The sequence below is a fragment of the Phocoena sinus genome, chromosome 5 (assembly GCF_008692025.1).
Source record: "Phocoena sinus isolate mPhoSin1 chromosome 5, mPhoSin1.pri, whole genome shotgun sequence".
NCBI classification, from domain to species: domain Eukaryota; kingdom Metazoa; phylum Chordata; class Mammalia; order Artiodactyla; family Phocoenidae; genus Phocoena; species Phocoena sinus.
Genome location: NC_045767.1, coordinates 90,873,640 through 90,901,309, shown reverse-complemented (window position 1 = coordinate 90,901,309; position 27,670 = coordinate 90,873,640). Strand labels below are relative to the sequence as shown.

The 27,670-nt window shown below is 35.1% G+C and overlaps 1 protein-coding gene across 2 annotated transcripts in view; it reads right to left on the bottom strand.

Moving 5' to 3' along the window:
• The window catches only part of ALB (albumin), a 141,763-nt gene that overhangs the window by 6,818 nt on the left and 107,275 nt on the right, over nt 1-27,670 (bottom strand). The window contains exons 1-10 of one of the 2 annotated variants that reach the window (XM_032632419.1): nt 13,040-13,135; nt 9,976-10,013; nt 9,213-9,270; nt 8,234-8,366; nt 6,715-6,923; nt 6,024-6,156; nt 5,092-5,189; nt 3,460-3,589; nt 2,216-2,430; nt 766-898 (exon numbers count right to left, since the gene is read on the bottom strand). In XM_032632419.1, coding sequence (XP_032488310.1) covers nt 766-898; nt 2,216-2,430; nt 3,460-3,589; nt 5,092-5,189; nt 6,024-6,156; nt 6,715-6,923; nt 8,234-8,366; nt 9,213-9,270; nt 9,976-10,013; nt 13,040-13,101 — 1,209 coding nt within the window. In that variant the 5' untranslated portion in view covers nt 13,102-13,135. Of the gene's footprint in view, nt 1-765; nt 899-2,215; nt 2,431-3,459; nt 3,590-5,091; nt 5,190-6,023; nt 6,157-6,714; nt 6,924-8,233; nt 8,367-9,212; nt 9,271-9,975; nt 10,066-13,039; nt 13,136-27,670 lie in introns of those variants that run through there. The other variant, XM_032632418.1, reaches the window with a different exon arrangement.

The window sequence follows — 27,670 nt, the reverse complement described above, 5'->3', positions numbered from 1 at the left end:
TCTGATTCTTAAGTTTGCGCACCACTATATGTGCTAGGAGTACTAAATATCTCAAACATGATAAAATTCTATTTTAGCATAGCTAAATATGCTAAATATTCTCAAAACAGATTTCCTCTCCACACTTAATTTCTTGTAAAACCATTCTTAAACTGTCTCAAGAAAGGATTTGAAAATATTCTAAAGTACTAGATTTCACAATCTTTCTTATGATACTAATTCTTGATACTTAATAAGGAATCAGGTTAACTTTCTTTATATCTAAGTTAAATCTCTTAACATTTAAATTTAATTTATTTTGTTCTCAGGAGTGTAAAAAGGAGAAAAAGCATGGTCAAGATTTTGTGAAATTAGGGCTTCCCTGATGGCGTAGTGGTTGAGAGTCCACCTGCCGATGCAGGGCACACGGGTTCGTGCCCCGGTCCGGGAAGATCCCACATGCCGCGGAGCGGCTGGGCCCGTGAGCCATGGCCGCTGAGCCTGCACGTCCGGAGCCTGTGCTCCGCAATGGGAGAGGCCACAACAGTGAGAGGCCAGCGTACCGCAAAAAAAAAAAAAAAAAAAAGATTTTGTGGAATTAGAGATTGCTGTCTTTGATCTTTCTATTTAAGGCTATTATTCCTATAATGTTTAAAAGCACAGAGTTGAAACCATCTTAAGAAAAAATCTAAATTGCACTATGTAACATTCTTGCGTTATTTTTCTTTCCTGTTATTAGAATCATCAGTTAAAGAGCTATATATTTTTTTCCTTCCAGAAACCTACCACTGTGGCATAGCATGCAGGAGGATCATCTTTGGCACAGCAATCCTCCAGTGTGGCTTCATATCCCTTGGCAATTCTCAACAGCAATGAGACAGAGTACTCAGGATGCCTTCTCGCATATTCATACAAAAACCTAATTAAGATGACAATAAAATAGATTTAGTTGGACAAATGAGCAAGAAAAACTACATAATTGGGACCTCCCTGGTGGCCCAGTGGCTAAGTCTCTGCACTCCCAATGCAGTGGGCCCGGGTTCGATCCCTGGTCAGGGAACTAGATCCCACATGCATGCTGCAACTAAGAGCCAGTGCACACAAATAAATAAGTAAATAAAACATCAAAAAAAAAAACCCATAATTAACCACAAAATTAACTCATATCATAAAGGTCTGAATTTGACTAAACGCCATGCAGTAAAGCTTAGTGGCTAAGGACTTGGGAGTTCAGAGTTAAAGCTATCAAATCCTGGCTCTGCCACTTATTTTATTATATCAACTTAGGCAACTTATTAAAACTATCAAGACTTTGTTTCCTCCTCTGTGGAATGGGGTTAATAATAGTACCTATCTCATAAGGTAAACTGTAGGAAATAGATGACGTAATCTATGTGAAACACATGCGGTCTGGCACATATTAAATGTCTGAGGAATGACACCCGTTACTATTAGGTATAATTTGTTTGACTCAGACTATACCTCAAAAAGGTTCTGATAGATTAATAGAGATATTTTCTGAATTTTTTTCCTCTCTGTATGAGTAAATTCTTGATGGTTACATAATTTTATGAAATATTATTTAGTGCACAGAATACTATTATAATTGAGCAATAAAAATGCAAAGTTTATCACTACACTTACTGACTTTATATACTCATCGATTTTGTCATTTAATTGCTGTCATTTAACACTGCCTTGCCATGCTACCAGACTTCTGGTCTTTTTAACCAAATATAAAGCACCTGGTAACATTCTACTTCTCTTTATAGTTCTTTGCTGACATCAGATATATCAATAGATAGGTAGATAGATAGATATAGAGACATAAAGATGTATTGCATATATTCACAGATATATAAGTTCAAGAAATATTCTTTGAATGAATGCATGAATGGATAATATGTATATAATTTATGTATACACAAAATATTTCTACAGGTATTTCCAGAAATATTCCTAAGGAGTAAGGAATGAAATGGGGGTGTAAAAATGAACTTTTATTAGTACTTTGTACTCTTCTCTATTAATTGAGCATCTGCTATATGCATGTATAATTTTACAACAATTTTTAAAATTAATTTTTTCCAAAAATGTTTAAAGACTGGGAGAAGAAAGAATAAAGAAACATTGTAGGCAGCATTAAGATTGTAGCAATTCCAAAGGAAAGCCTAGAATAATTTCCTAAATCCTGAGACCATATAAAACTATGAAAGATCATTCCTTATCCACTTACGTGCCCAGGAAGACATCTTTTGCTTCATTATAGTTTTTGCAAACTTCCTTATCTTCAGCAAAATCAGCAGCTAATGGGGACAGGTTTTCAGGCAACTCATCTTTTTCCACCTCTGCAATGCAGTGGGATTTTTCCAACAGAGGCTTATCACAGCACTTCTTCAGTTTAGTGGAGATTGAAGCTTGATTTTCACATATATACTTGGCAAGATCCGCCTACAAGCAAGTTGATGGAAACTGTTCAACGTAAATTGACTTTGCTGTGCTTCCTCCCTAGACTTTTACTATGTTGGCAGAACAAGTTCATTTTATTCTAAGACCATACATATACCAACCTGCGTCCTGTGAATATTTTCAGTCTGTGCTGCTAAGTCTAGAGACACAGATAGAACTACTAAAGCATTTCCACTTGATTTGAAAAAAACTAGTCAGTAATAAGGTCTCATATCTGTTATTTATTAATTTTATATTTCTACTGTTAAAGCATTTAAACTAAAACTCAGTACTGTTTTTCCAAATACTCCCCACAAATTAAGTGCAGGCATCTTGAAACCAAAAAACTAAAGTGTTACAGATTTTTGAAAAACTAGTCAAGATCATAGTCACAGACCCTACTTACATTTACAACTGCCTTAAATTTTCCAGAAAGTGTACTAAGAGATTAGTATTCTGGTATTTGGTCATATTTTTCAGTTTGAGAAAAAGATATGCTAAATATTTGTATTTTTAACATGGACAGTTGAGAGAATATAGAGCAAAAAGTTACATAATTTCCAAAGGTCTCTTCAGATTCTAGCCTTTCTCCAACTCCCCCACCTCCTTAAAAAATCTTCTTACAAATCTACCTTTGTAACTGTCTTACTTCAGTTTTAAGCTTTTGTTCTCAGAATATGAATGAAAGGGATTACAAATTACTGAATGAGGTTATCAGATCACTTACTGAGTAGGAGAAAGAAAGAGAGAGAGAGAGAGAGGAAAGAAAGAAAGAAAGAAAGAAAGAGGAGAGAGAGAGAGAGAGAGAAAGGAAGGAAGGAAGGAAGGAAGGAAGGAAGGAAGGAAGGAAGGAAGGAAGGAAGGAAGGAAAGAGAAACAAAGAAGGAAAGAACCGCAAGGCAAGGCAAGTATTGAGCAGATTAGAGCATAGAAAACTATCTCAAACCATTCTCAGTTGTTTTGATGCTAAACAAATTGATTCTACCAACTTAAGCAAGTAAGTTACCAAAAGGTATACTGAGGATTCTTTACCCTGTCATCTGCACATTCAAGCAGGTCACCATGGCAGCATTCCTTGTGGACTTTTGTAAGATCTGTCACTATCTTGGAAACCTCTGCAAAATCAGCCTTGGGAAATTTTTGGCTCAGGCGAGCTACTGACCTAAAGAAGAAAATTCTCCCATCAGAATATTATTAACAGGCAACATTTTATATCAAAGTACTAGGAAAATACTACGTATAACAAGAAAATTTAGGATAAAATAACATAGAGAAATAATTTGTAAGATTTATCAGTTCTTATTTTAATGCTAATTCTGAACCAAATTGTTATCTTAGGGCAAAATGTTTCCTTAGGGCCTAATTATCCATTGTAGGAGTGTGTATGGTTGTTAGAAGTCCAGCAATTCATGAAAGCAGAAATCAAAGAGGGATTCTAAAAATGGCAACATGCTGAGAGGCATCAGGTTTGGAGCCCAGAGCTGACTTCCAGATCTGGCTTTATAGCTTATTAACAGTGTGACCCTAGGCAAGTTACTTAGCCTTTCTGAGCTTCAGTCTCTACAGAGTCACAACAACATGCTAAACCAAAGGATTGTTGTGAGGATTAAATTAGATAATACATATGAAAGCATTTTATGAACTGGGAAGTGCCATACAAATTCCAGTTATCCTTTTTTTTTATTAACTAAAACACATTCTTCCTGACTTCCAAAGGTCTCTGAGAAAAGAAATTTCATAACTTCTACAAAATTAGAGAGTTTTGATTCAGCATATTCTTACCAAGAAATTGATTCAGCATAATCTCTCAGCTCACTGACAAGATGTAAAAGGCTAACATCCACAAGCTTTCCCAAATCATTTCGGAGTTGCCTAAATCTGATAAAAGACACTTCTTCCCCCAAACTAATCATAGCCTGTTTAACTATGTATCATTTCATGTTAAGGTTGTTTCGTTTATTGATTTGGTTGCTTTTGGTGGTATAGATGGTAGGGATGACAGGCAAAGATAGTTCGTTCAAGTGCCAGTTTCTAGAGAGTTTGCGAAATATCTATTTTCATTTTATTTCCTGTTCGTGTTGACTAGAAGGGAGGGATTGGTGACGGGGGTGTGGGAGATGGAGAAGGGGAGTTCCTTGGCTCAGATACTGAAGGATGATGCTTCTAGAGCTAGCTAATAATATAAAAACAGAGGCCCAGGAAAAAACAAGACATTAAGCGCAGAACTGGTGCTACAAGAAAGCAAGAAGAAAACCTGATGGCTGAAATTAATTATCAGAACATAAAAAGACAAGCAGACACTTCAAGATAATTGGGTGGAGGGGAGATAAAACTAAATAAAAGACCCTGACTACAGCTTTATAAAAACAGTAGACCATTATACTAAGATCACAGTCATTATAAATACATGGGAGTTTAAACACCTGTCCTAGAAGAACAAAAAAGTCCTCTAGATTCCTTGACTACTTAGAAAAGATATGATAAAAAATAATGACAAATTGTTACTGATGCTCTGGTTTTCACCTCTGTCAAATTTCTACCTTTTAGACAACCAAAAAGATATATGCGAAAGCACTGCGTAAAATGACGTGCAAGTGTACAGTTTTGTCAACTGAACCATCATCATTTACATCATTATAAAAATGCAAACTAAGTTTAACATACCATGCTTTTAGAGCTCTTTCTCCGAATTTTTGGATACTGGTACACTTGAGTCTCTGTCTGGCAGATGAAGCCAGTACTTCTTCTCTCACAGTCTCAATCTGCAAAAAGAAACAATTTTGGAAAAATTAGAAAAGAAAAATTTTACGCAGACCACCCCTTCATAAGCTCAGATGAGACTATGCCAAACTGAATTTTAAAGAGAGAATTTACTCCTAAATTCCCAAGTATCACTATTGACAAATAACTATTTTGTTCTGTAGGAAGAGGAAAAGTCAGTCTGCTCATAGTGGAAACCTCCAGGTAGTTAAGAACCAGCATGGAGCCGTTGTTAGGGAAAAGGGAACGGAAAGGAAAAGTGGAAGGACAGAGTACGCTAATATCCCAGGGAACAGAACTTTGCTGACTTCTTAATTTTGCATATAACCCCTTTCAATGCCTCCTCCACCAACTCTCATAACATCAATAAACTCCCTGTAAAAGAGAAAGCTGTGTAAATATTTATGGAATGAATGAATAAACCCAGACTTCTAGATGCAGTTAAATTCTCCCCTACTTTAAGTTCCCTTCCGAATAAAAAAGTCTCATGAAAAGAGAAACAAAAACTGTGTTCCCTTGCTGTGTAATTTTAAACACGATTTTCCGTATTTCACTACAGCAACTTGCACTATTAAAAGAGGCAGGATATTTAGACACATACACAGCGATTCCCTCTACCAGATCCACTTAGGCAAATCTTAGAAGGAGGAAGGTGGAAGACATAGGCCTTCAAAAAAGGTGAAAGATCTTTGAGGGGGAAAAGACGGAGGAAGGCTTTTTGGACCACGTAAAGAAGTTTCTATTGGAGGCTTAGGTTTCCTAAATCTAACCATAAGATGTCCCAAAACTGAGATTTGATTATGAATTGATTCTTCTATTCTTCTTCTGGGGAATACCTTTGGTATCAGGCAGGCACCTTTATCAGCAGCTTGGCAGCATTCTGCAAAAACTCCTTTGTATTGATGAGCAAAGTAAAGGAGTTCTGGGGCATAAAAGTAGGGATGTCTTCTGGCAATTTCATATAGGTATCTAAATTTTTAAACAAAAAACAGACAGCCATTTTTCTATAGCAGACAGTATTGCAGGAAGACTTGTAATCTACATTCTCCCCAGAACCTCCAAAATCTGAAGACATCTAATTTACCAGTGAAGCTCAATTTGCACATAATGAACTTGCCTTTGTCACTCTTTGAGTCAGTGAAAATGTTAAACTCATACATATATGTACATATAAATATACACACATGCATAAATTAGTTAAATATCAGTGATATGTTATTGACTAAAATGAACTAAATTCTGAGAATACTACATATATATATATCTTTATAATATTTTAATACATGTCATCTTCAAATATTTTCATACAGATCATATCCTGTTTTGATGAACTCCAAAAGATCTTTGATCGACTTTTTCAACATGTAGAATTTTGTAGTATCATATATTATTTCTTTGAAAATTGTCATTAGAACAGAAGCTTCAAGTCTTAATGTTGATAATATTTTTCAAAATAGTAATTGTTATAATGAGTCTTGACCTATTCCATAATTTTTAATTTTGAAGCTTAAAAATCTGATTACTTACTTTCCCCAAAACTTCTGTTCATTTTCCTTAAACTCGGCACACAAAGTATCAGGGTCTGGTTTCAACTTAGGGAGGTCTGGATTATCATCTTTGTGTTTCAGGAAGCATTCATTTCTCTCAGGCTCTTGTTTCGCACAGCAGTCGGCCATTTCACCATAGGTTTCACGAAGGGATGCAACTGCACACAGTTTATCTCCAAAGAGAGTGTGCTGAGTGAAAAAGAACAGGTGTCAAATTGCTGGGCAGACTTTTGTTTTCCTTATACCCGAAGAATAGTATAAGGAATTAATATCTTGGTAATCCTTGGTAGTAAATCATATAAAAATCCACATTTTTCTCAGATTTAGAGACCTTCCCTTGATTTGACCATCTATGTGTGATTTCCATAAGAATTAACTGTCACACTATCACTTATAGTGGATAAAACAGAAGGGCAAAAAGGCAATGACCTTAACGAATGAGCATAACTCCTATTTCCACCTGAGGCTAAAGGCTAGGAGAACAATCATTATAATAAAAACTCAAGGAAAACTATCCTCTAAGTAGCAAGTGAATTCACATTAGGGAGGGAAGTGTTCGTATAGTTTCTCATTTGATCTGCTCCTTTTTGAGAGGTTCAACTTTTTAGTGGATACCATTCAAAACTGAGGAGTAACATAATCTACCATGCATTAGTTGTTATTGTATTAAAATATAGATTTTTTTTGTTCTAGAAATATTTGTCTCAATGCATAGTCCATTAAATGAATCCTTTCTGTCCCCATTAATTTTTATTATGAAAGTAATTATAACTTTAGGGAAAATATGCTGCTCAAGACAGAATTTATTAATTTTTTTAAAAAGACACATTTTTAAAATTCATATTTAGAGCAATATTATTGTGTGTAGCTAAAGAACTGATTCTGCCTTGAGGCAGAAGTACATATAGAGAAAAATAAGAGGGAGAAAGGCTTTAGTGATAAATAAAAAACTGCCTTGTCCCCAGAAAGGTATATATAGATTAAGTGGTGAGAGAAACATAAAGCTATCCTTATATTAAAGACCTATCTGAAAATATCACAAGTTCAAAGTTCTGATTTTTTATTGTATGTAAAAATATGAATATCCCTAAAATGAGGAATACATAGCTGTACTATTATTTCACCCGGGTAACAAAGTTAGCACAGAGATCAGGTGAGTACTTTCTGAAGATAAAAACTATACTATCATTATTAGCCTCTATGAAAAGAAATCTAACTTCAAATTTTAAAAAGAAACTTCTACAAATAAAAAATTTCCATTTAAAAACACTATGACTCTTGTGTGTGGTTTCAACAAAGAAATGGTTTTTTAAATTGTGGGTGTACTAGAATATATCTATCATTGAAGAAACAGTGGCTATACCCACTTTTGAGCGTTGCTTACAAATACGGTCGTTTAGTAATAATCGAGAAAACTAAAGTGGTATTTGTTTTCTTTGTAAACATTCAAGATTACGTAAAGGAAGAAGAAATACTATTCAAAATCAGAATATACTTACAAGTGACTTGTCACAATTTGCAGCTGACTCATCAGCAACGCATGTTTTTGCAAACTCAGTTATTTCATTCACTAATTTTACATGCTCATCAAACGGGCTCTGCTGAAGATACTGAGAAAAGGCAATCAGCACCCTGAAACGAAGGACATAGAAAAATGTAGCATAATAAAATTTTAACATACAGTAGGTTGCTATGCTAGAAAACAAAGTGTGTCTGTATATGTTCTATATTTTACACATCTTTCTTAGTATTATCCAGAAAGCCTGTTCACATCAGCTATTATCTGAGGCCTAACCAGGTATGTGTGGCTTTCTAAGCAAAGATGATTATATTTCCACCACGTATAAAAATATGTGTGTGCATGTCAGTAGATGCATACACATAGAGCAAGCAAGCAAAATGTATTCTAAATAGACCTAATTGTTAAGACTGGGGCATTACATAGGCCTTTTGACTATTTAAAACAAAAAACAAAAACCACACACATATCTTATTTAATCAGGCTGTAGAATAAGATAGACCTTGAAAAATAAACTATTTTCTCAACTTTTACTAGATTAAAAATATTAAAATCATCTCAAGAAACCACAGAACTATTTGCTAGGTAAAAGAATTTAGTAAGCAAGTTGTGAAAGGAACTTTCCACCATGCAGGTTATATAAGAGTTCCAGGGCTACACTGTCCAAATAGTTGCCGTTAGCCATAAGCGACAATATATATTTAAATAAATTAAAATTAAATACCGTTTAAATTGTTGATCCACAGATGCACTTGTCATATTTAAAGTACTCAATAGCCGGATGTGGCCAATGGCAGCTATATTGGACTACACTGATACAGAATATTTGCATCAACGCAGAAATCCTATTGGACAGTACTGTTCTAGAATCTTTGATGACAGTGGAATATAAGGACTTCAAAATTATAACCAATACTATTAGAAACGTTAAATGTTCATTCTTAAATATTTTAACTTACAGGCCTTTGAAATTTTCTTCTCCCAAATCATTAAACCGATGAGCAATCTCACTCTTGTCTGGAGGAAAAAAACGGAAAAAAAGATTTGCTTTAAATTCTAAAGAAACAACTGGTTAAGATATTATTTTTTATGTTTCTCTCCATTTGACTTAGGTATTCATTTGCTCCAAGATATTGAGCTCTGACTCCCAACAGAAAATCTTAGGATGATGGTGAGCTATTTCTTCTGCATTTAAGCAGAAGAGTTATTTAATCTCAAATGATACTATTTGAAAAATCATTAAATATTTATAGCTTTATATTCAAACCTGGATAATATCTAATGCCTTTGCAGTGTCTATTAACAGCCACTGAGAGGACAGTCTGAAATGAAAAATATAAATACAAGTTCTATTTATAAGATTAAAAACACAGGTTTTATATTTTTCTATATAAATTAAGGTACAGTGGATAGACCTTTGGGAATCTGGAGTTTTGAATTCTATCTTCAACTATATTCTGTGAAGTTTAATTCACTCTGCCTAAGTTCCCTCATGTGCAATAGCAAATAACAGTTACTAAACAATTCTCACTATTTGTTTCACCTAGGATGTTAGAAATGTAAGATAACTTCTTAAGGGTTCACAAATACAAAATATCATAACAGTCTAGAAAATAAATGCTAAAGGAAAACTTACTTCATTAAAGATTCAAGGTTTACTGAAACCTTCTTTTACTAGGAAAATAAAATAAAAGTTGAACAGTAGAAAAATAGAATTCTTACGTGTATCTCGACGAAACACACCCCTGGAATAAGCAGAGCTGAAGAGAAAGATAAGGGAAATAAAAGTCACCCACTTCATTGTGCCAAAGCCTTGTGGGGTTGATAGAAGAGAAAAGGTAGGATGAATAGAGGGAGATCAGCGCTAATATACTTCTTTAGCCAATAATTGTAGATTATTAACTAGACTCATCTTTGTATTTCATTGGCTCACAACTGATTACAAAAGTCATAGTATTCTTGCCAAAAAAATTGTTTGACTAAATCCGTTGCGTATGTTTGCGATCTGGAACTGTTTTCTCCACAAGACCTTGTCAATTCATTAGTTATGTAAAACACCTTATCAAATTTTACATAAGAGTTTAAACAATTTGTACAATTACCGTGTTCTCTGTGATTTACCATCTGAACATTTGAGTTTTCAGTATTTGCAAAAATTTAACCAAACCAATAACTTAGCTTGGAAATAACATATACTAAAAGAGCTAAGCTCTGCATTGATTCTATTACTAATTCAAACTGTACTTTTATTGATAAATAATGAAAAATGTACACATACCCACACACATTTGAGAACTAAGGAAAAGCCATAGCAACAATAATAACTGAAATGGATACTCAAAAGTCCTACATTTTCATCTCAGCTCTGGCCCACATGTGGTTCAGGCCCTAGAGCAAAGTATTAGAGGCAATGTGGGTGTCTCTCATGAAATAGACATGGGGAAGAAAATGGACACAATGGCAGTAATGATGATCTTTGCCATCATAATATACACAGGACAGGCTGAGCCTGATTACACCTTTAGTGGTTATAAGAATACTAGATCTTCTTTACTAGGCATCATATTCTTTCCATCCCTATTTCACGCTTTTTTCCTTTCTCTCTTTTAATAAAAAGAGAAGTCACATGCTCTTTTTTAATGTTATTTTAAATTTCAAAATAAATTTAACTTCATGTCTAAAAACAAAGCAAAACAAAGATAATTTTTTTAAAATGTTTTTTCACACTTCCTTTCTTATTCTCCCCACCCAAGATTCTGATCTCTACCTCTGAATGACTATTCTCTCTCTGCCCTTTTGCTCTAAAAGATGAACTATGCATTTCAATCAGTGGGAAAATTGACCCTCTGTGATACTACAGAACAATAATTAGTACCAAGCCAGTCATTTCATTTAATTAAATAACCGAGTCAATTAAAACTATCAGTCATTTTGCCCTATGGCACATATAGACTCAGAGACTAGTAAATACTCAATAGAAGAATTATTTTTCCTATTCAGTCATATGGTGAAAGAAACACACTTTCTATGATCTTATTTTATTTTGTTTCATTTTCAGGGTACTAATTAAATAATCAAGCACAGAAGAGGAGATAATAGAAAAACAGGTGATAGATTTTTAGATAGGTGACCGAGATAGGTAACATACATACAGATGATAGCTAGCTAGCTAGAGCTGATAAGTTTTTTTTTTAGATGTTGGGGGTAGGAGTTTTTATTAACTAATTAATTTATTTTTGCTGTGTTGGGTCTTCGTTTCTGTGCGAGGGCTTTCTCCAGTTGCGGCAAGCAGGACCACTCTTCATTGCGGTGCGCGGGCCTCTCACTGTCGCGGCCTCTCCCGTTGCGAAGCACAGGCTCCAGACGCGCAGGCTCAGTAGCTGGGGCTCACGGGCCCAGTTGCTCCGAGGCATGTGGGATCCTCCCAGACCAGGGCTCGAACCCACGTTCCCTGCATTAGCAGGCAGATTCTCAACTGCTGCGCCACCAGGGAAGCCCTGATAAGTTTTTTTTAATGGCTCAAGGGAGTCCGAATAAGGGAGCCAGACTTGTCTTTCCAGCCATAGATGAACAGAAGTAAACGAATATTTGCCTATGGAATTATTTCCATTGGAGAAAACCATTTCTTTGAAGCCTGATATTGTATACTGTAAAAGAATGAAGGAAACTATGCTGATTTTCTGAATAAAAAAATAATTCCTTTTTGGGTAAATGAAGTCAACTTTTCTTTTAGCCTCCAAGAAAAAGTAGGCACTTTTATTTGAGGTCAGTATTCAACCCTGGCCTTTTCCTTAAAATGAGTCTTCTGGGAAAGCTTGATCAAACACACAGTCCTTATCATTGGACTTAATTGTATGACTAATTCACAAAATCAGGCCTTTAGCATTCACACATATACTTCGTGCATATTTTTTTATTTAACAAATGAAGAGAATAATATTAGTTTTTCCACCTACTTTGCACTGTAATATTATACTGTACTATAATAGTAATATAGAAAACCAAAAGAAAATCAAATTCATTATGATTCTAGAAACCTAAAATTGATATTCCTATATTTAATGAAGATTGCATAATTTTCAAATATAAAACTGAAACACCTGAAAGAATCTTACTAAGAGTATCAATAATGCATTTTCCATATGTGTATCCTTTTTAAAGACTAGCAGATGGTTGAGAAATTAAAATATTTAATTCTTAATACTATCTGTTTAAAATTTATCTTAATTAATAAGTATCCCTTGAATATTTGCATTTTGTGGGTTCCCAAAGTAAGGATACCTACAGTTTTCTTCGATTAATTCTGCATGTACATTATAAACTGAAAGAAAAATGAAACTACATAATTGTTGGTTATTTCTAAATATTCTCTTCTTCAAGCTTTTAAAGTCATATTTAGTTAATCATCAAAGGAGTCTGGCATGGGAGTAAATGCAAATATTTAAACCAAGAGTTAAAAATACGTCTTACAGATTCTAGTTTCTTTTTATGGAAAAAGTTTAAAGAGAGAGTGGTTAAGATGATTACTTCATATGCAAAGGTTAATAATGTACTGATCATTTAGAAGAGAAAAAAAATACCTCAGTTGAAATATAACTGGGAATTAAACCTGAGCCTTTATCCGTTTCGTCCTTTATTTTTGCATCCATTTTGACAGGATAGAAAAGGCACAGTTTTGAAGTAAATGAAATCTCTCTTGAGACCAGTCCCCTACTTCTTTGCCCTGCTAATCATAACCTTAAACCTACAGCCTCCTACCACACTCTGAATTCCTGAAGTTTCTCACCAAGTCATCCAAACCAGCTTTCCTTCCAACTGTCCATCTTTTTGGCCCAGCCCTTCTGCCATCTCCTTCTGTGATAGATTATTACTTCTGGGTTGTCTTCTCTTAGAAAAAAAGTGAAACATATGCATTAAAATGTGACAACAATGTCAGATAATAGCCTCAGTATTTTAATAGAGACTTTCTAGAAACACTTAACCCAAAGTCATTCCAAAATAAGGGAAATTTGGATCTTTTTGGAGAGAAATTCAAGAACAAAAAAATCTCTTCTTAGCATTTTTCCTATGATACTATGGACATATGTGTGGATAGGTAGGGTAGATCCTACCTATCATGAAGGCTCTGGACTGCTTTCTAAAAAATACGAAGGGTAGAAAAGTAAAAGACCATTAAGCATCAAACTAACTAATTGAAACATGGTAAGCAATTTAATTTCTTGTTCACTTGTGAAGATATATTTCCCATTAATAAATAAGAAAATAAACTGTCCAAATTGTATGAACTTATATAGGCATCTAATGCAAACAAAAAATTGTAATGTAATCCAAATATCAATTGTCCCCTCATGTCCCTCCCTAAACAGTTGCATTAGTGAGAAAATTCTTTGCTGAAAATTTCATAGGAAACAAAGAAAAGAAAGTTCACATTATGAAAACCACACTAGATCACCATTGTTGGCTTGTCCCATCTCTTAAGTCCTCTCTCCAAAGCTCCCATGGCAGGAGGGTCCCTTTTCCACCTTTCCTCATGTTACTCTGGGCCTCTAGAAATTACATGTACCTTCTCTCAGATTTCCTAACCATTTACTTCAAACTTCTCAACTCTTTACTATGCAGTTTAATTCAGCTCAGCGTCAATTTCTAGCTCCAAACTTGAACACGCAGATCTAGTTATATCTTTATGCTATATGGGTCAAGTTGAATTAAATCATCTTTAAGGACCCTTCTACCTTGAACATTCTGTGATTTCATATTCCCAATGAAACAGTCATAGCATGAGAAAAGGGTCTGACTGTTAGAATGAATATAACAAATTAGGAAATTGGGATACAAATCTGAGAATTGGTCCGTTGCTAAGCTGCCCAGTGGCTCATCAGGCATTACTCTCTATCCAATTCAGGTTAACATTTTTAAGAAATGAAAAGATCATTTAACTTGTCTAAATTATGGAAATAAAATGACACTTTCTCATATCTTTCTAGCATTTTTCCAATCCAAGAAAAATATAGCTAATGCCTGAAATCCATGTTTATCCATTCTTTGTATAAGTTAACAACAAATAGTCTATAAACATAGAAATTGAAATTAATACTAGTGACTCCTATCTCATAATAGTAGCTACAGATGGACATCAAACAGAAATTAATACACTGCTGAGAGTATAATAGTGCTTAGTCTCTTCATATTCTATATATTTTTTCAAATATAGTTCAAGAGACTTACTACCTAAAAAGGAGATTAGTTTAAAGGTACAAAATGGAACTATTTTTAACCTCTTGTAAAACAATAAAGGTTGTGTAGCTAAAATATTCTTATGTTAAAATGTCAGTGGATCAAATTTAGGAAGTTTTCATTAAAGGATAAAAATTGTTTTCTCCTTCATGTCTTCTAAAGCTTAAAATTAATCAAATGTTTTGTAATCTTACAGTGCTGGACTTTAGCTGAAACTTCTCTGGCTGGCCACCCAACTGAGCCATGAAATTTAAGTCTTGAAATTCTCGTTACCTTTTTAAGCATCCATATATGGGTTAACATCAAGAAATGAATTATTTGATCCAAAAAAACTTGTAACTTTTAAGAAATATATCAAATAAATAATTGGCCAATCTTTTTTAAAGAGAAATTCATCTCTAGCCTAATTATAATAAACTATACAATGTAAATATTTTGAAAATGATTTTAAATATAATTATTGCACATATAAGCAATGAATTGTTCAAAATTAGTTTTTCGTGATATAGACATTGAAAAGAACAAAATTCTTTTATTAGAATAGTATTTATAGGTTTGAAGTTTCTGTTAGCAAAAATAGCTATTTGATAATAATATGCTGCTATAAAAATATGCATTCAAATAGCATAAAGAAGTAATTTCAGTAACATATGAAACGGACAATGGCAATTTCTTTCCAAAATACTTTTGATTCACAGTTGTGAGATATGCAGTATATTTAATACGTGTAGCTTAATTATTAGATGAAATATATACAATTACTATTTCAATTTTAATTTTTATATTTACATTAGATATTCATTCATTCATTAAAATTATATAAATTGGCCTCTCAGCATTTAATGTCTTGAAGGCAAATGCTGTTATTGATGAGTTCAAATTTCTCTTTGTTATTACATGGAAAATTGGCAAAAATTGCACATCGAGAAGCATGGTATCTAAAAGCAAACATTGTCCTAGCATCAACAAACCCATTATTTATTTAGGAACACCAGTGTTCTTGCTGACAGGGCACAATTCTGAAAAAAATGTTTCAGACTTATTTTATTACTTATTATTTTAAGCAGTACCACCTAGTCTTTCATTCATGTGAAAGAAATGTATCAAATGCTCACTAAATGCTCAAAATGTACTGAATGCTCACTAAATGCCACGCATTTCCTAGGCTATGAGGATACAGAAGATTAATAAGATACAGTCCCTGACTTTGAAGTTCTTGAAGACCTCCCTAGGTCTTGAAGCCCACAGTTTAATAGGGAAGATAGAACCATAGAAAGATAATTACACTGCAACATTGTAAAGTGCTGTGCATGTAGAACACAAAGTACTCCTGAGGTGCTAAAGAAGTATCAGAGGAGAAGCTCTAAACTTAAGGGCAATCCTGTCCATAAATAAGAGGTGTGGGTTCTAACCTCTTCAGGTTAGAACTCAACAGACTGCAAAGCTTCAAATTTGCATTCTCTGGGTTCAATTTTGTCTATGAAGGAACTTTGCCTGAAGAAATGGAATGAGTAGGTAGAGGGCTGAGGGAAGTAAGGAGGGTAAGAATATGTGTAATTTCTAAATGTTTGATAAAATACCAAAATGCAGAAAGCAAAGAGTTAGACCTGAATTTAAAAGACAATGAAATTTCCTGTAGGAGTAAGAAAGAAAAGAAAGGCAGGCTGGCAATCAGAAAAAATAAAGCAGAATTTTCAATTATTTGGATTTGCAGGCAAAGCTAAGGATGAGATTGGTCATTTTAATATTATAAACCCCAAAGAAATGTATTGTTCTGGTAGAAAGCTACAAAATTTCTATGGGGAAATAGTTCATCTAAGATGACTGACAAAGTCAGTAGACCACCCAAATATTTAGTGATAAAACAGTGTTCTTGATTCAAGCCATATTTATTTAATAATACCATGTGCCTGGAAGTCTGAGAGGGCTTTCCCAGGGATGTGAGTTTTAAACTGAGAGTTTTTTAAATGGGCATAAAGAAAGATGAAAGAAAATAGCCTTCCAGGCACAGGGGACAAAATATGCTTGAGAAAAGAAAGAGCATGAAAGAAACTGAGAAAGGCTAGAGTTGAGGGGAAGCACAACGTGAGATGAGATATGAGAGTAGATGGTTTGTATGTCATCTTAGCTACAGTAGTATATTTGGTTTTCATTCTAAAAGCAATGAGAAGTTGAATGATTTTATTAGCCCAATGATATAATCTGATTTATGCTTCAGAAAATTACCCTAGTTGCAGTGTAGGGAAGAGACTAGAGAAGGCAAGAGTATATCTATGAAGACTAGTCAGGGGATTAATGCAATAGTCCCAGCAACAGATGGTGAGATCTTGACCTATAGCAGTAGTATAGAAATGGAGAGAAATGGACAGATTGAAGAGATATTTAGGAGCAGTACTTGTCTTGGACGCAAAAAAGAGACCCCTTCTATAAAATCCATGCTTTAGAAGGCCTCCTCCAGCTTCTTCCAGCTATGTTCTGCCCCAGTTATGTTCTGCTTCCAGCTATGCTCTGCTCACAAAACCGAGGGTATGTCTTCCTCCTATTCTAGACCATGATTCAGGCACCCTAACCCTGGAACTCCCAATCCAAACAGCTCTGAACCTCTTCTAGGGCCAGAGAGTTCCCTTACATGAGTATATCTTTCCATGGGCAGACCATATTACTGATGTATTTACTCCTAGGTCTGAGAAATGGCCAAGAGGCAGCTTTTGAAGGTGGTATATAATAAGTTGGGATATAATAAGTGGAATTTCCACATGCACATAAATAACGTCCCTTCATAGTATAGGATAAAGCCAGGGATAGGCAGAAAAGAGAGGCGGGCGAGGGGTGGGGTGGTTCTCTCCAGCACAAAACTCCAAGGAGAAAAAATCAGCAGGACTGGATGGATTGAAAATGGTTGGTAAGAAAAGTAGAGGTGTCATGATGATTTCTAGCTTTCTGCCTTGTACAATTCAATGTTTGTGGCATGACTCACAGGTCTAAGGAGCACTGGACAAAGACCAGAACTATGTAGGAATATCATTAGTATGATTTGGACATGTTTGATTTCAGGCATGTTTGAGACATCTAAGAAGAGATGTCAAAGACAAGAAAAAGAAATATAAGGAATCCAAATCAGAAAGTAAGAAGTAAAGCCGTCACGGTTTGCAGACAACAGGACACTATACATAGAAAATCCTTAAAATGCTACCCAAAAAACTACTAGAGCTCAACAATCAATTTGGTAAAGTTGCAGAATACAAGATTAATATACAGAAATCTGTTGCATTTCTATACACTAACAATGAACTACCAGAAAGAGAAATTAAGGAAACAATCACATTTACAATTGCATCAAAAAGAATAAAATACTTAGGAATAAAGTTACCTAAGGAGGTGAAAGAACTGTGCTTGGAAAACTATAAGACACTGATGAAAGAAATTGAAGATGACACAAACAGATGGAAAGATATACCATGTTCATAGATTGGAAGACTTAATATTGTTAAAATGATCATACTACTCAATGCAATCTACAGACAATGCAATCCTTACCAAAATACCAATGGCATTTTTCACAAAACTAGAACAAATAATTTTAAAATTCGTATGGAACCACAAAAGACCCCGAATAGCCAAAACAATCTTGAGAAAGATGAACAGAGCTGGAAGAATCACACTCCTAGACTTCAGACTATACTACAAAGCTACAGTAATCAAAACAGCATGGTACTGGCATAAAAACAGACACACAGATCAATGAAACAGAGTAGAAAGCACAGGAATAAACCCATGCACTCATGGTCAATTAATCTATGACAAAGGAGGCAAGAGTATACAGTGGAGAAAAGACAGTCTCTTCAATAAGTGGTATTGGGAAAACTGAACAGCTGCATGGAAAAGAATGAAATAAGAACATCATCTAACATCGTATACAAAAATAAACTCAAAATTGATTAAAACCTAAATGTAAGACCAGATACTATAAAACTCTTAGAGGAAAACATAGGCAGAACACCCTTTGACATAAATTTTAGCAATATTTTTTTGAATCTGTCTCCTAAGGCAAAGAAAACAGAATCAAAAATAAAGAAGTGAGGCCTAATTAAGCTTAAAAGCTTTTGCACAGCAAAGGAAATTATCAATAAAACAAAAAGACAACCTACTGAGTGGGAGAAAATACTTGCAAATGATATGACCAATGAGGGATTAATATCCAAAGTATATAAATAGCTCATACAACTCAATATCAAAAAAAACCCAATTAAAAATGGGCAGAATATCTGAATAGACATTTTTCCAAAGAATACATACAGATGGGCAATAGGCACATGAAAAGATGCTCAACATCACCAATCATCAGGGAAATGCAAATCAAAACCACAGTGAGATACTACCTCACACCTGTCAGAATAGATGTCATCAAAAAGACCACAAAAAACAAATGGTGGCAAGAATGTGGAGAAAAGGGAATACTTGTACCTTGTTGGCTACACATTGTTGGGTGCAGCTACTGAAAAACATTACGGAAGTTTTTCAAAAAACTAAAAATAGAACTACGATGATCCAGCAATTCCACTCCTGTGTGTCTATCCAATAAAAAAAAAAATTAAAAAAACCCACTAATGTGAAAAGGTACATGCACCCCAATGTTCATAGCAGCATTATTTACAATTGCCAAGATATGGAAGCAACCTAAGAGTCCATCAACAGACGAATTAATAAAGAAGATATGGTATACACATACAATGTAATATTACTCAGCCATAAAAAAAATTTTGCCATTTGCAGCAACATGGATAGACCTGGAGGGTATTATGCTTAGTGAAATAAGTCAGACAGAGAAAGACAAATACTGTATGCTATCACTTATATGTGTAATCTAAAAAATAAAACAAAGTAGTGAATATAACAAGAAAAGAAACTGACAAATATAGAGAACAAACTAATGGTTACCAGTAGCAGGAGGGAAGAGAGGAGGGACAAGATAGGGATAGGGAATTAAGAGGTACAAACTACTATGTAATAAAATAAATAAGCTATAAGGACATACTGTACAGCACAGGGAATATAGTCAATATTTTATAGTAACTATAAATGGAGTACAATTTTTTTAAATTGTGAATCATTATGTTGTACACCTGAAACTTGTATAATATTGTAAATCAACTATACCTCAATAAATAAAAAAATATTAAAAATTAAAAGAACACTGAAAAAAAAAAAAAGAGATGTCAAGCAAGATAGTTATAGAGTTTAGAGGGCAGAGGCAAGGCCTAAGCTTGGAATATTATCTGTGAGTCACAAAGCAGTACAAGACTGAGATAGGCTAGGAATAGAGTAACATGAGAGAAGGAGAGGCCCATGATGGAATGGAAAGATCAAAGATCAAATAACAGGTGGCCAGAGAAGAGGAAACAAGTCAAGGCATTGTTATACCAGGGAATGTAAGGGAAGAGAATGTTTACTAAAGAGTTACAAATGTTACTGACAGGGATAGCAAACAAGAATTGAAATAATATCTATTGCAAGAGCATTACCAACATCCTTAATAGAGCTGTTTGATGGAATGATGAGCCCAAAAACCAAACTGGAGTGGCTGGAAAGGTAGATGGGAGGAGAGGAATAAATAACTACAGTATAGATAACTCTTCCAAGAAATCTGGATGTGAAGGGGGGCAATTGGAGAAGGTTGAGGGTGAAAGAAAATTTTCACTGATGAGCATTTAGAAGCCAATGACAAGGGTTTTACTGATTGTGGCTTTTATTTACTCTGTAAGGAAGGGATTGCTAAGAATGAATGGCTTGGAATTGAATATTTGAGGGAAATTGAGAAGTTGAAGTAGTCATTAAAAAAAGAGGGCATGCACTAAACAGAGAAACGTATTACATGGGGCTAAATTGAAAAGTAAGAAAGTGTATTTGTGGCACTCATCTCCCTCTGCAACCCCTCACTAGGGCTCATGATAAACCCTCTCTCCCATTCCACAGCCCTCTGCACATCTCAAATGCATGTCTTAGATGCACCCCAGCATTACTGTTCTCTTAGGTTCACCAAGCCCCCCACTGGCACCCCACCTCTACTCTGTGTGCCTTCTCTCTAATGGACACCCCGTGCCAAAACTATCATTTCTGATTTTGTAGGCAAATTCAGGTGGGTGTTAAAGATCAACAATCTTAGTAAACTATAACTCCACAAAATCTAGAAGTCTCTCCTTTATCTCAACCCCATGCTCCCAATTTCCTCAGCACTCTATTTCTTCCACAAAACCACCCCTTAACTTCTTTGAAACAAAGGCATTTTAGAAGTACTGCTGTTCTGTTGGTTAATTCCTGAGTGGAATCTCAGATAGGCAACCAAGTGAAGAGCAGAACCTGAGGCAGAGGTTCCATGGTTCTTCAACTCTCACCATGTAGGTCCTATCCCACTAGGACAGAGGTTAATTGACCCTTGTAAATAGCCTGTAAGGCCTGAACTTTGGTGCTTGAACTTTGGAATATCTATTTGGTTGTTCAGAAACTTATTTTTCCCTTTTTCTTTTTTGGATCATTAAGGTTGTTAGATCAGTGTTTCCTTACAATTGAAACGCTGCAATTTATATCCTACATGCCCAGTATAATATATAATAAGGTCTTTGAAGGGATACCCCATGTATTATTATGTTCACTATATCTAACACCTGATCCAGTGCATACTTTGGATATGGAAGCCATTCAAAACTTTCACTGACTGTCAGTTTAACTTGACTGAGCAAGAGTCAATTGCACTCCTGTGGTAAGAGGCCATGAGCAACTTGATACTGATGCTGTATGTCCTCCCACATTTTGTGTTTCTCATTGGAATGCAATCTGGGAATTAGTTTGGTTTCAGGGATAACATGGAGGCAAACATGTTAGCAAATGCTGACTTACTTCAGTCCTGGCCAACTAGAAAAGCTACCACATTCTTGCCATTAGGCACATGGAGATGTATTTACATAGCCTGATGATATATCCCATTGGTCCAGCAGCCACATTCACTGTCCAGAGCGTTGCTCAATTCTTAACCTGTTGCCGTATGGCTGACACTTCTTTGTACTCCCCACCCAAATCCAAGTCCCAAGCCAATACTAATTCCCATTTATAATCTTTTGTGTGCAGTTTAGGTGAGTAAACAAAAGGGGTGCTAGAAAAGTTCAAATATGAAACTCTTTCCAATTATTCAACCACCTTGTTACGCAAGACCACCTGTAGAGAACTTGCTCAAGGCCACTTACTACACTGGTGCTATTGCTTCTTCATTAGCCATATTAAACTGATAGCTACAATAACCTAAATCAGTCCATTCAGAGGTTGTTCTTTGGTTCATTTTGACTATACCTTAAAATTGTGAGCACATTTCTGGGAAATATCAAATATGGAATGTGTCTGCAAGGATGAGGAGAAGAAGGTATGAGAAATATTCCTTTACTCAGTAGGAAAAATCTGGTGACATTAATACACATATCCTTTTTTTAAATTAAAAAATGTTTTTATAGCAAAAAAAAGATTAGATTGCATGCTATTTCTAATATTCTTTGCTATCCACACACTGGGGTACATCTAACCAACTTGTGCATATGTTGGAGTCTCTCCATCTGTAGCCATGATCATCTAAGAAGGATTTCTATACCCTGTGAACTTGAAATTATTTCCTAATGCCTGATGGCACAATCCAAAATCTATATTAGCTTCCTCTTTATTGCCAAAAGGCTCTAAAACCCATCAACTAAAATAAGATTCTTATTTTCAACATCTTTAGAACGGTTTTTCAAACAGGGTCACAAAATAAATTTCGTGCCATGACCAATATTTTTTAGTAAAATAAAATGAACAGAAATGATCAGGGTGAATTACATAGAGTAGGATAAATACCATTTTGTGAAATGTTTGCTATATATGTCATCAGTTCATTATGTAAAATGCATTTCTTACTACAGTCACTGTAAAAACACTTGAAGATCCATTCCTCCCCTTAAAATCCACTTGACATAAGCTCAGTGTGTGAGTATGTTCAAAATCAATTTGTCATCTTCCCACCACAACCCTCATTTAATTTTCTTCCAGATTTACCCACTTGACTTATTATTCCCTAATTCTCCATGTCACTCATTTTTATAACCTTATAGTAATTTTAATGCCTCCTTCTCCTTAACCTCAAGTATCCAATCTGTCCCTAAATAGTTCTGATCCATTCTTTAAAATCTCACATTTATCCTTATCCCCCAAACACTGACACAACTCTGGTTCAGGCTTTCACCAAATCATGCCAGAGTTATTATAATAAACTCTTAATTAATGTTCATACCTGGAGTCCTTATATGCTCTGATTAATCCTAAAACTTTTCTCTCCTTAAAGTCTTTTTACATTATATTACATTTTAAATAAATTCCAGGCTCCTTACCCTGGTAGTTAAAATGTTCAGGAATCTGATTCCACTAGTTTATAACATCCGTGAAAGCAGAGGCTTTATCTTTCTCCATCACTGCAGTATCCCTAGTGGATAGCACATGATTGGCATATAACGTGTTCAATAATATTTGTTAAATGGATGAGTAAATGAGTGAACAAATAAAAGAAGTATCTCTGTAGCATAATCTTTTATTTCTCTTGCACATATAAGTTTCCCTATTAAGACAGTGATATTCAGTGTAATATTTTTGGCAACCCTATAAAATATATAACACCATAATGGGTGAGAAGATTGTGCAAGGTGCTGCAAGGTCATCTTCATCTTACCCAGCATACCAAGCTCATTTCCAGACCAGGTCTCTGTTTATTAGGCAGTCTCCCACCATGATGACTTTCCTCTGCTTTCTATTTATATAAATCCTCCTCTTCAGAGCACACCTCAGAACTTTCTCTCCCCCAGTCTTACAGTCTTCTCACTCTCTTCTGATAATTTCTATTACTTTTATTAGTTCTTAGTCATACCTCTTGAATTTTATGGTTTTACTAAATTGTAATTATTTTATAAGAGTAAAGATTTGTCCTATTTATTGTATTCTCCACAAAATCTCGGTCCAGTACTAGACGAGAGTTGTTAAACCCATTAATTAAATTTAATTAGTAAAAATGTGCAAAATGATTGTATTGTGGAAAAAAACTAAGGAATGTTATTAAATATCCATCTCTAGCAAATTTAAGAGACACACAAGTAATCACATACATTCCTGGCATGTAGTATTTATGAGTATTCATTCACAAATGTTTGTTGAGTGAATGAATGAGTAAAAAAACAAATAAACAGTTTCTAGTCTAGTGTCCATAAACTCTTCGATATCCATGAAAGCATAATGAAAGTCCATGGGCTTATTGTCAATATTGCAAATAATAATAATAGAAATTTTGTGTTTACTCACGATGAGACTGCAAATACTAACTAAAATCTCAAGTGCCTTTACATTAGATTAGAGGTAAATCAACTGTACCGAAGCACTGATGAGTGTGTCAGGAGAAAAATGCAGCAGTTTATCTAACAAACATTTATAAAGTGCCTACAATGTGCCAATGTTGTAGCAGTGCTCAGATTAGCTCATTCCCTCCTCAGAAGAATGCTGTAAGGGCAACACTGTTATTATCTCTATTTTACAACTGAAGAAACTGAGATTGAGTTAAAGTAACTGAGGTTAAGTAACTTGCCCAAGGTCAACAGTTAGTGAGCAACAGAGCAAGAATTATGAACTCATGCAGCATGGGGTCAGGAGGGTATAGATCTAATCTATGTATAGATCTAATCGATGATGCCTTTCAAAAAATTAGAGCAGTTGTTCTCCACTGATAGTCCCTAAAAGCTTTCATTATATATGCAAAGCTACATCCATTGCCATTGGCAGTAGAAATATTTTTCCTTGAGTTTGAGCTGCAGAAGTTGGCATGAGGATCTACCCTTTGTGTTTTATGCTTTATTCTTTGTTCTCCTAAAATAAGGTCTCTGTCATAGAAGCCTTGCTTTTTACCTTTCCTGTAACAATCCCAGTGGCTGCAGCAGCAAGATAGGAAGTTGGTAGAGGTGGCAGTGCAAGATAGAGGAAAACAGACACTGGCCACCACATTGGAAATTAGACAGTAAAGTATCCATGAATATTTCAGATTTCAGATAATCTGGCAATAAATTAAAGCTAGAATCTACTCTTTCATATTATTTTACTTTACTATGTTAAAAACAGGCATATAAATCTTTATCTTAAAATATTTTAATTCATATTCTTTTCAATCATTGCTTTTCCACTTCTAGAAGACCCGTAGAAAGAATACTCTTTCATAACTCTGAAAGCAAAGTCCTTCTAAGCCACAAAGCCTTGCTCATCCTAGGAAGATCAGATTTGAGGTTGTTTTCAGTTTAGTTGTACTAACGATTGCCTTTCAAGCCCAGTAGGTTAGATAAGACATCTGTGGAATTTGTTTGGAGACAAATGGGTGCTCAGATACAAAACTGCTGGATTAAGCAGAGGCAGTGTGGAATGGAATGATAAATACAAATGCGAGCCATATAAAGGTGGCAACCAGAAAAAACAAGGTATTCATGGTAATGCGCATCCTTTCAGTAATAATTATTTGGGAGGTTTCTGGATGAGATAATACAGCCACTGCATAGAACTGTTATTGCACATTTCTTTCTCTTTGTTATTCATTCATTCAGTTCACTCGAATGAATATCTAGTGTCTGCTATATTTCCCACATATTTCTAGTGTCTATGCCAGGTACTGTATAGGCATTATCATGTGTTGATTAAGAGCAGACTTGGGAACAGACTTCCCAAGTTTAAATGCCAGCCCCACTACTGGCTATGTGGAATTGGGCAAGTTACTCCAACTCTCTGTGCCTTGATTTTTTCTCTTCCAAATTGGGATAATGTTAATTCATGGGATCACTATGAGGATTAAATTAGTTAATGCATGTCAAGTGTAAACAGTGCCTGGCACATATAGGCACTCAGTGAATTTTAGGAAAAGCAGGTTGGAACCAGCACCGGCTCTTACCTTGAGCGTGTTCAGATGAAATTGCACCTATAGATGTACATGCAAGAGCACTTTAGTTAAGAAGGCAAAACAGCATATGGCTAACTGTAGACTGGCCTTTAGAGACTCTGAAATTGTCCACATAGGGAAGGTCGCAGAAAGTTCTGTAGAGCAGTGTGGTCAGAGGTGTGACTTAACCTAGAGTATGGGTTCAACCTGGACATTTTGCTATCCTCATTATTCAGACCAATACAGTTTTAAGAGACTAAAGAAAAATCTTAGGACTAGAGAAGTCCTTATAGATAATTGGTTCCATGTCTTTTGTTTTACAGAAAAGAATATAAAGGCCAGTTAGCCAGCTAATCAACAAATTTGTTGATGACCTACTATGTGCCAGCCTCTACTCTAGGTGCTGGAGATTCACCATTGAGCAAAACATACATATTCCTTGACCTCAAGGAGCTTACATTCCAGTAGAAAAGACAGCAAGTAAACAAGTAAATAAATAAATAGCTAATTTTATGTACTGATAAGTTGAAGATAATAAAATCAGGTACTGAGAAAGAATGTGATTAGTGAAGGGCTATGGTTTTTCCAAAGGATGTCAGAGAAGACCTGTCTGAGGAGGTGACATTTCAGTTGAGATCTGAATGATGACAACGAGACGGGCATGGTGAGATTAGGGTTGGGGGCAAGGGGCATTCAAAGTAAAAGACACCGTAAGTGAAAAGGCTCTAAGAGGGGACAAAAAGTAGGCCAGGATAGCTATAGTGCAGTGAACAAGGAGAGAGTAGGAGATGAGGTCCAGAAAGAGGCAGAAGCTGATGCTCTAGACCTCAGTAAGGAGCCTGAACTTTATTCTGGAGGTTGTTCAAAGTCATAGGTCAATTCTTAAGCAGCAGCATGACAAGATCTAATCTAAGCTTTAGAAAGATCACTGTCTAGATGTAATAGACCACACTGGGCAAGAGTAGAGGTAGGGAAACCAGCAGGCTTGGTAGTAGCCCAGCAAGAGAAGATGGTGGTTTAGGTTAGGATTATAGCAAAGGAAATGGTGACCAATGGTCAGATTCTGAATACATTTGGGGAGTAGAGCTACCAGTTCTTACAGATAAACTGGATGTGCAGTGTGAGGGGAAAAAAAGACCCAATGACTCGTAGGTTTTGACCTCAAGAACTGAAGAATGCTGGAGCCATTTGTGGAGATGGGGAGGGTTTGGGGGACAGATGGGGGAGAAGAAGGTGGGAGAAGACATACAGGTTTAAGGAAGGTAATTGATAGTTCTGTTTGGCCTTGTTAAGTGTGAAATATCTGTTAGACATCCTGGTAGAAATGTCACCAACAGTACTTAATAGAGCTAAATATATGGTGAGAATTTGTTAATTGTTGATAGATTATACATATATGTGACAATCAAAGCCAGGTTTACCTTGATAGAAAAGATAATAAATTTCTACTTTTACTTATCTGCAGTCCCACTGAGTTGCAAATGGATATTTCTAAGCAATATCACTTGGTTATTCTCATGAACAATTATTGGTTAGTCACATGCACTCTCTGATTTAATGATACAATATCTACCTTGGTGACCATACCAATATATCTTGACCCTACAATTTGAATATTCTTGTGCAAATAATGAGATAGATTTATAGTTGTATTTAATTTGGACAAATAATTAATTCAAAATCTTTCTTGAGAATATACATTGTATTAGAAACAATATTGGTGCTTTATGATATGCACAAAAATATCAATATGCACAGTAATTTTTCCAGGATTTTACAAATTAAAAAGCCAAGGCAAGCCAAAAAAAAAAATCTATAATATAAGGCATTCAGCCATGAATGCTAAATAAAGATACAAGCAAAAAGCACTTCTATTCAATCATAGTACTTTAAAATTTTAATATATAGAACTATCCGACCCCTTAAACTTTAGAATCATCTCTGACTGTAGTGAATTTCTTTTGCATACAAAAATCATCCTGTAGAAATCCTTCAATATATTAAAGAATGAATTCATTTAAAGATTTTTAAAATTATAACATCAGGCCATTCATCACGTTGAAGGCCAACGACCTGATGTTTATACTTTAATCCTTTGCCACAGATAATTTGCAAAACCTAGGCAGACAGCAAATACTTTACAACTCTGATCAACAAAGAGTGAACTATGTCCATTGAAAAGTATACTCTGGGCAAATGAATTACAGAAAG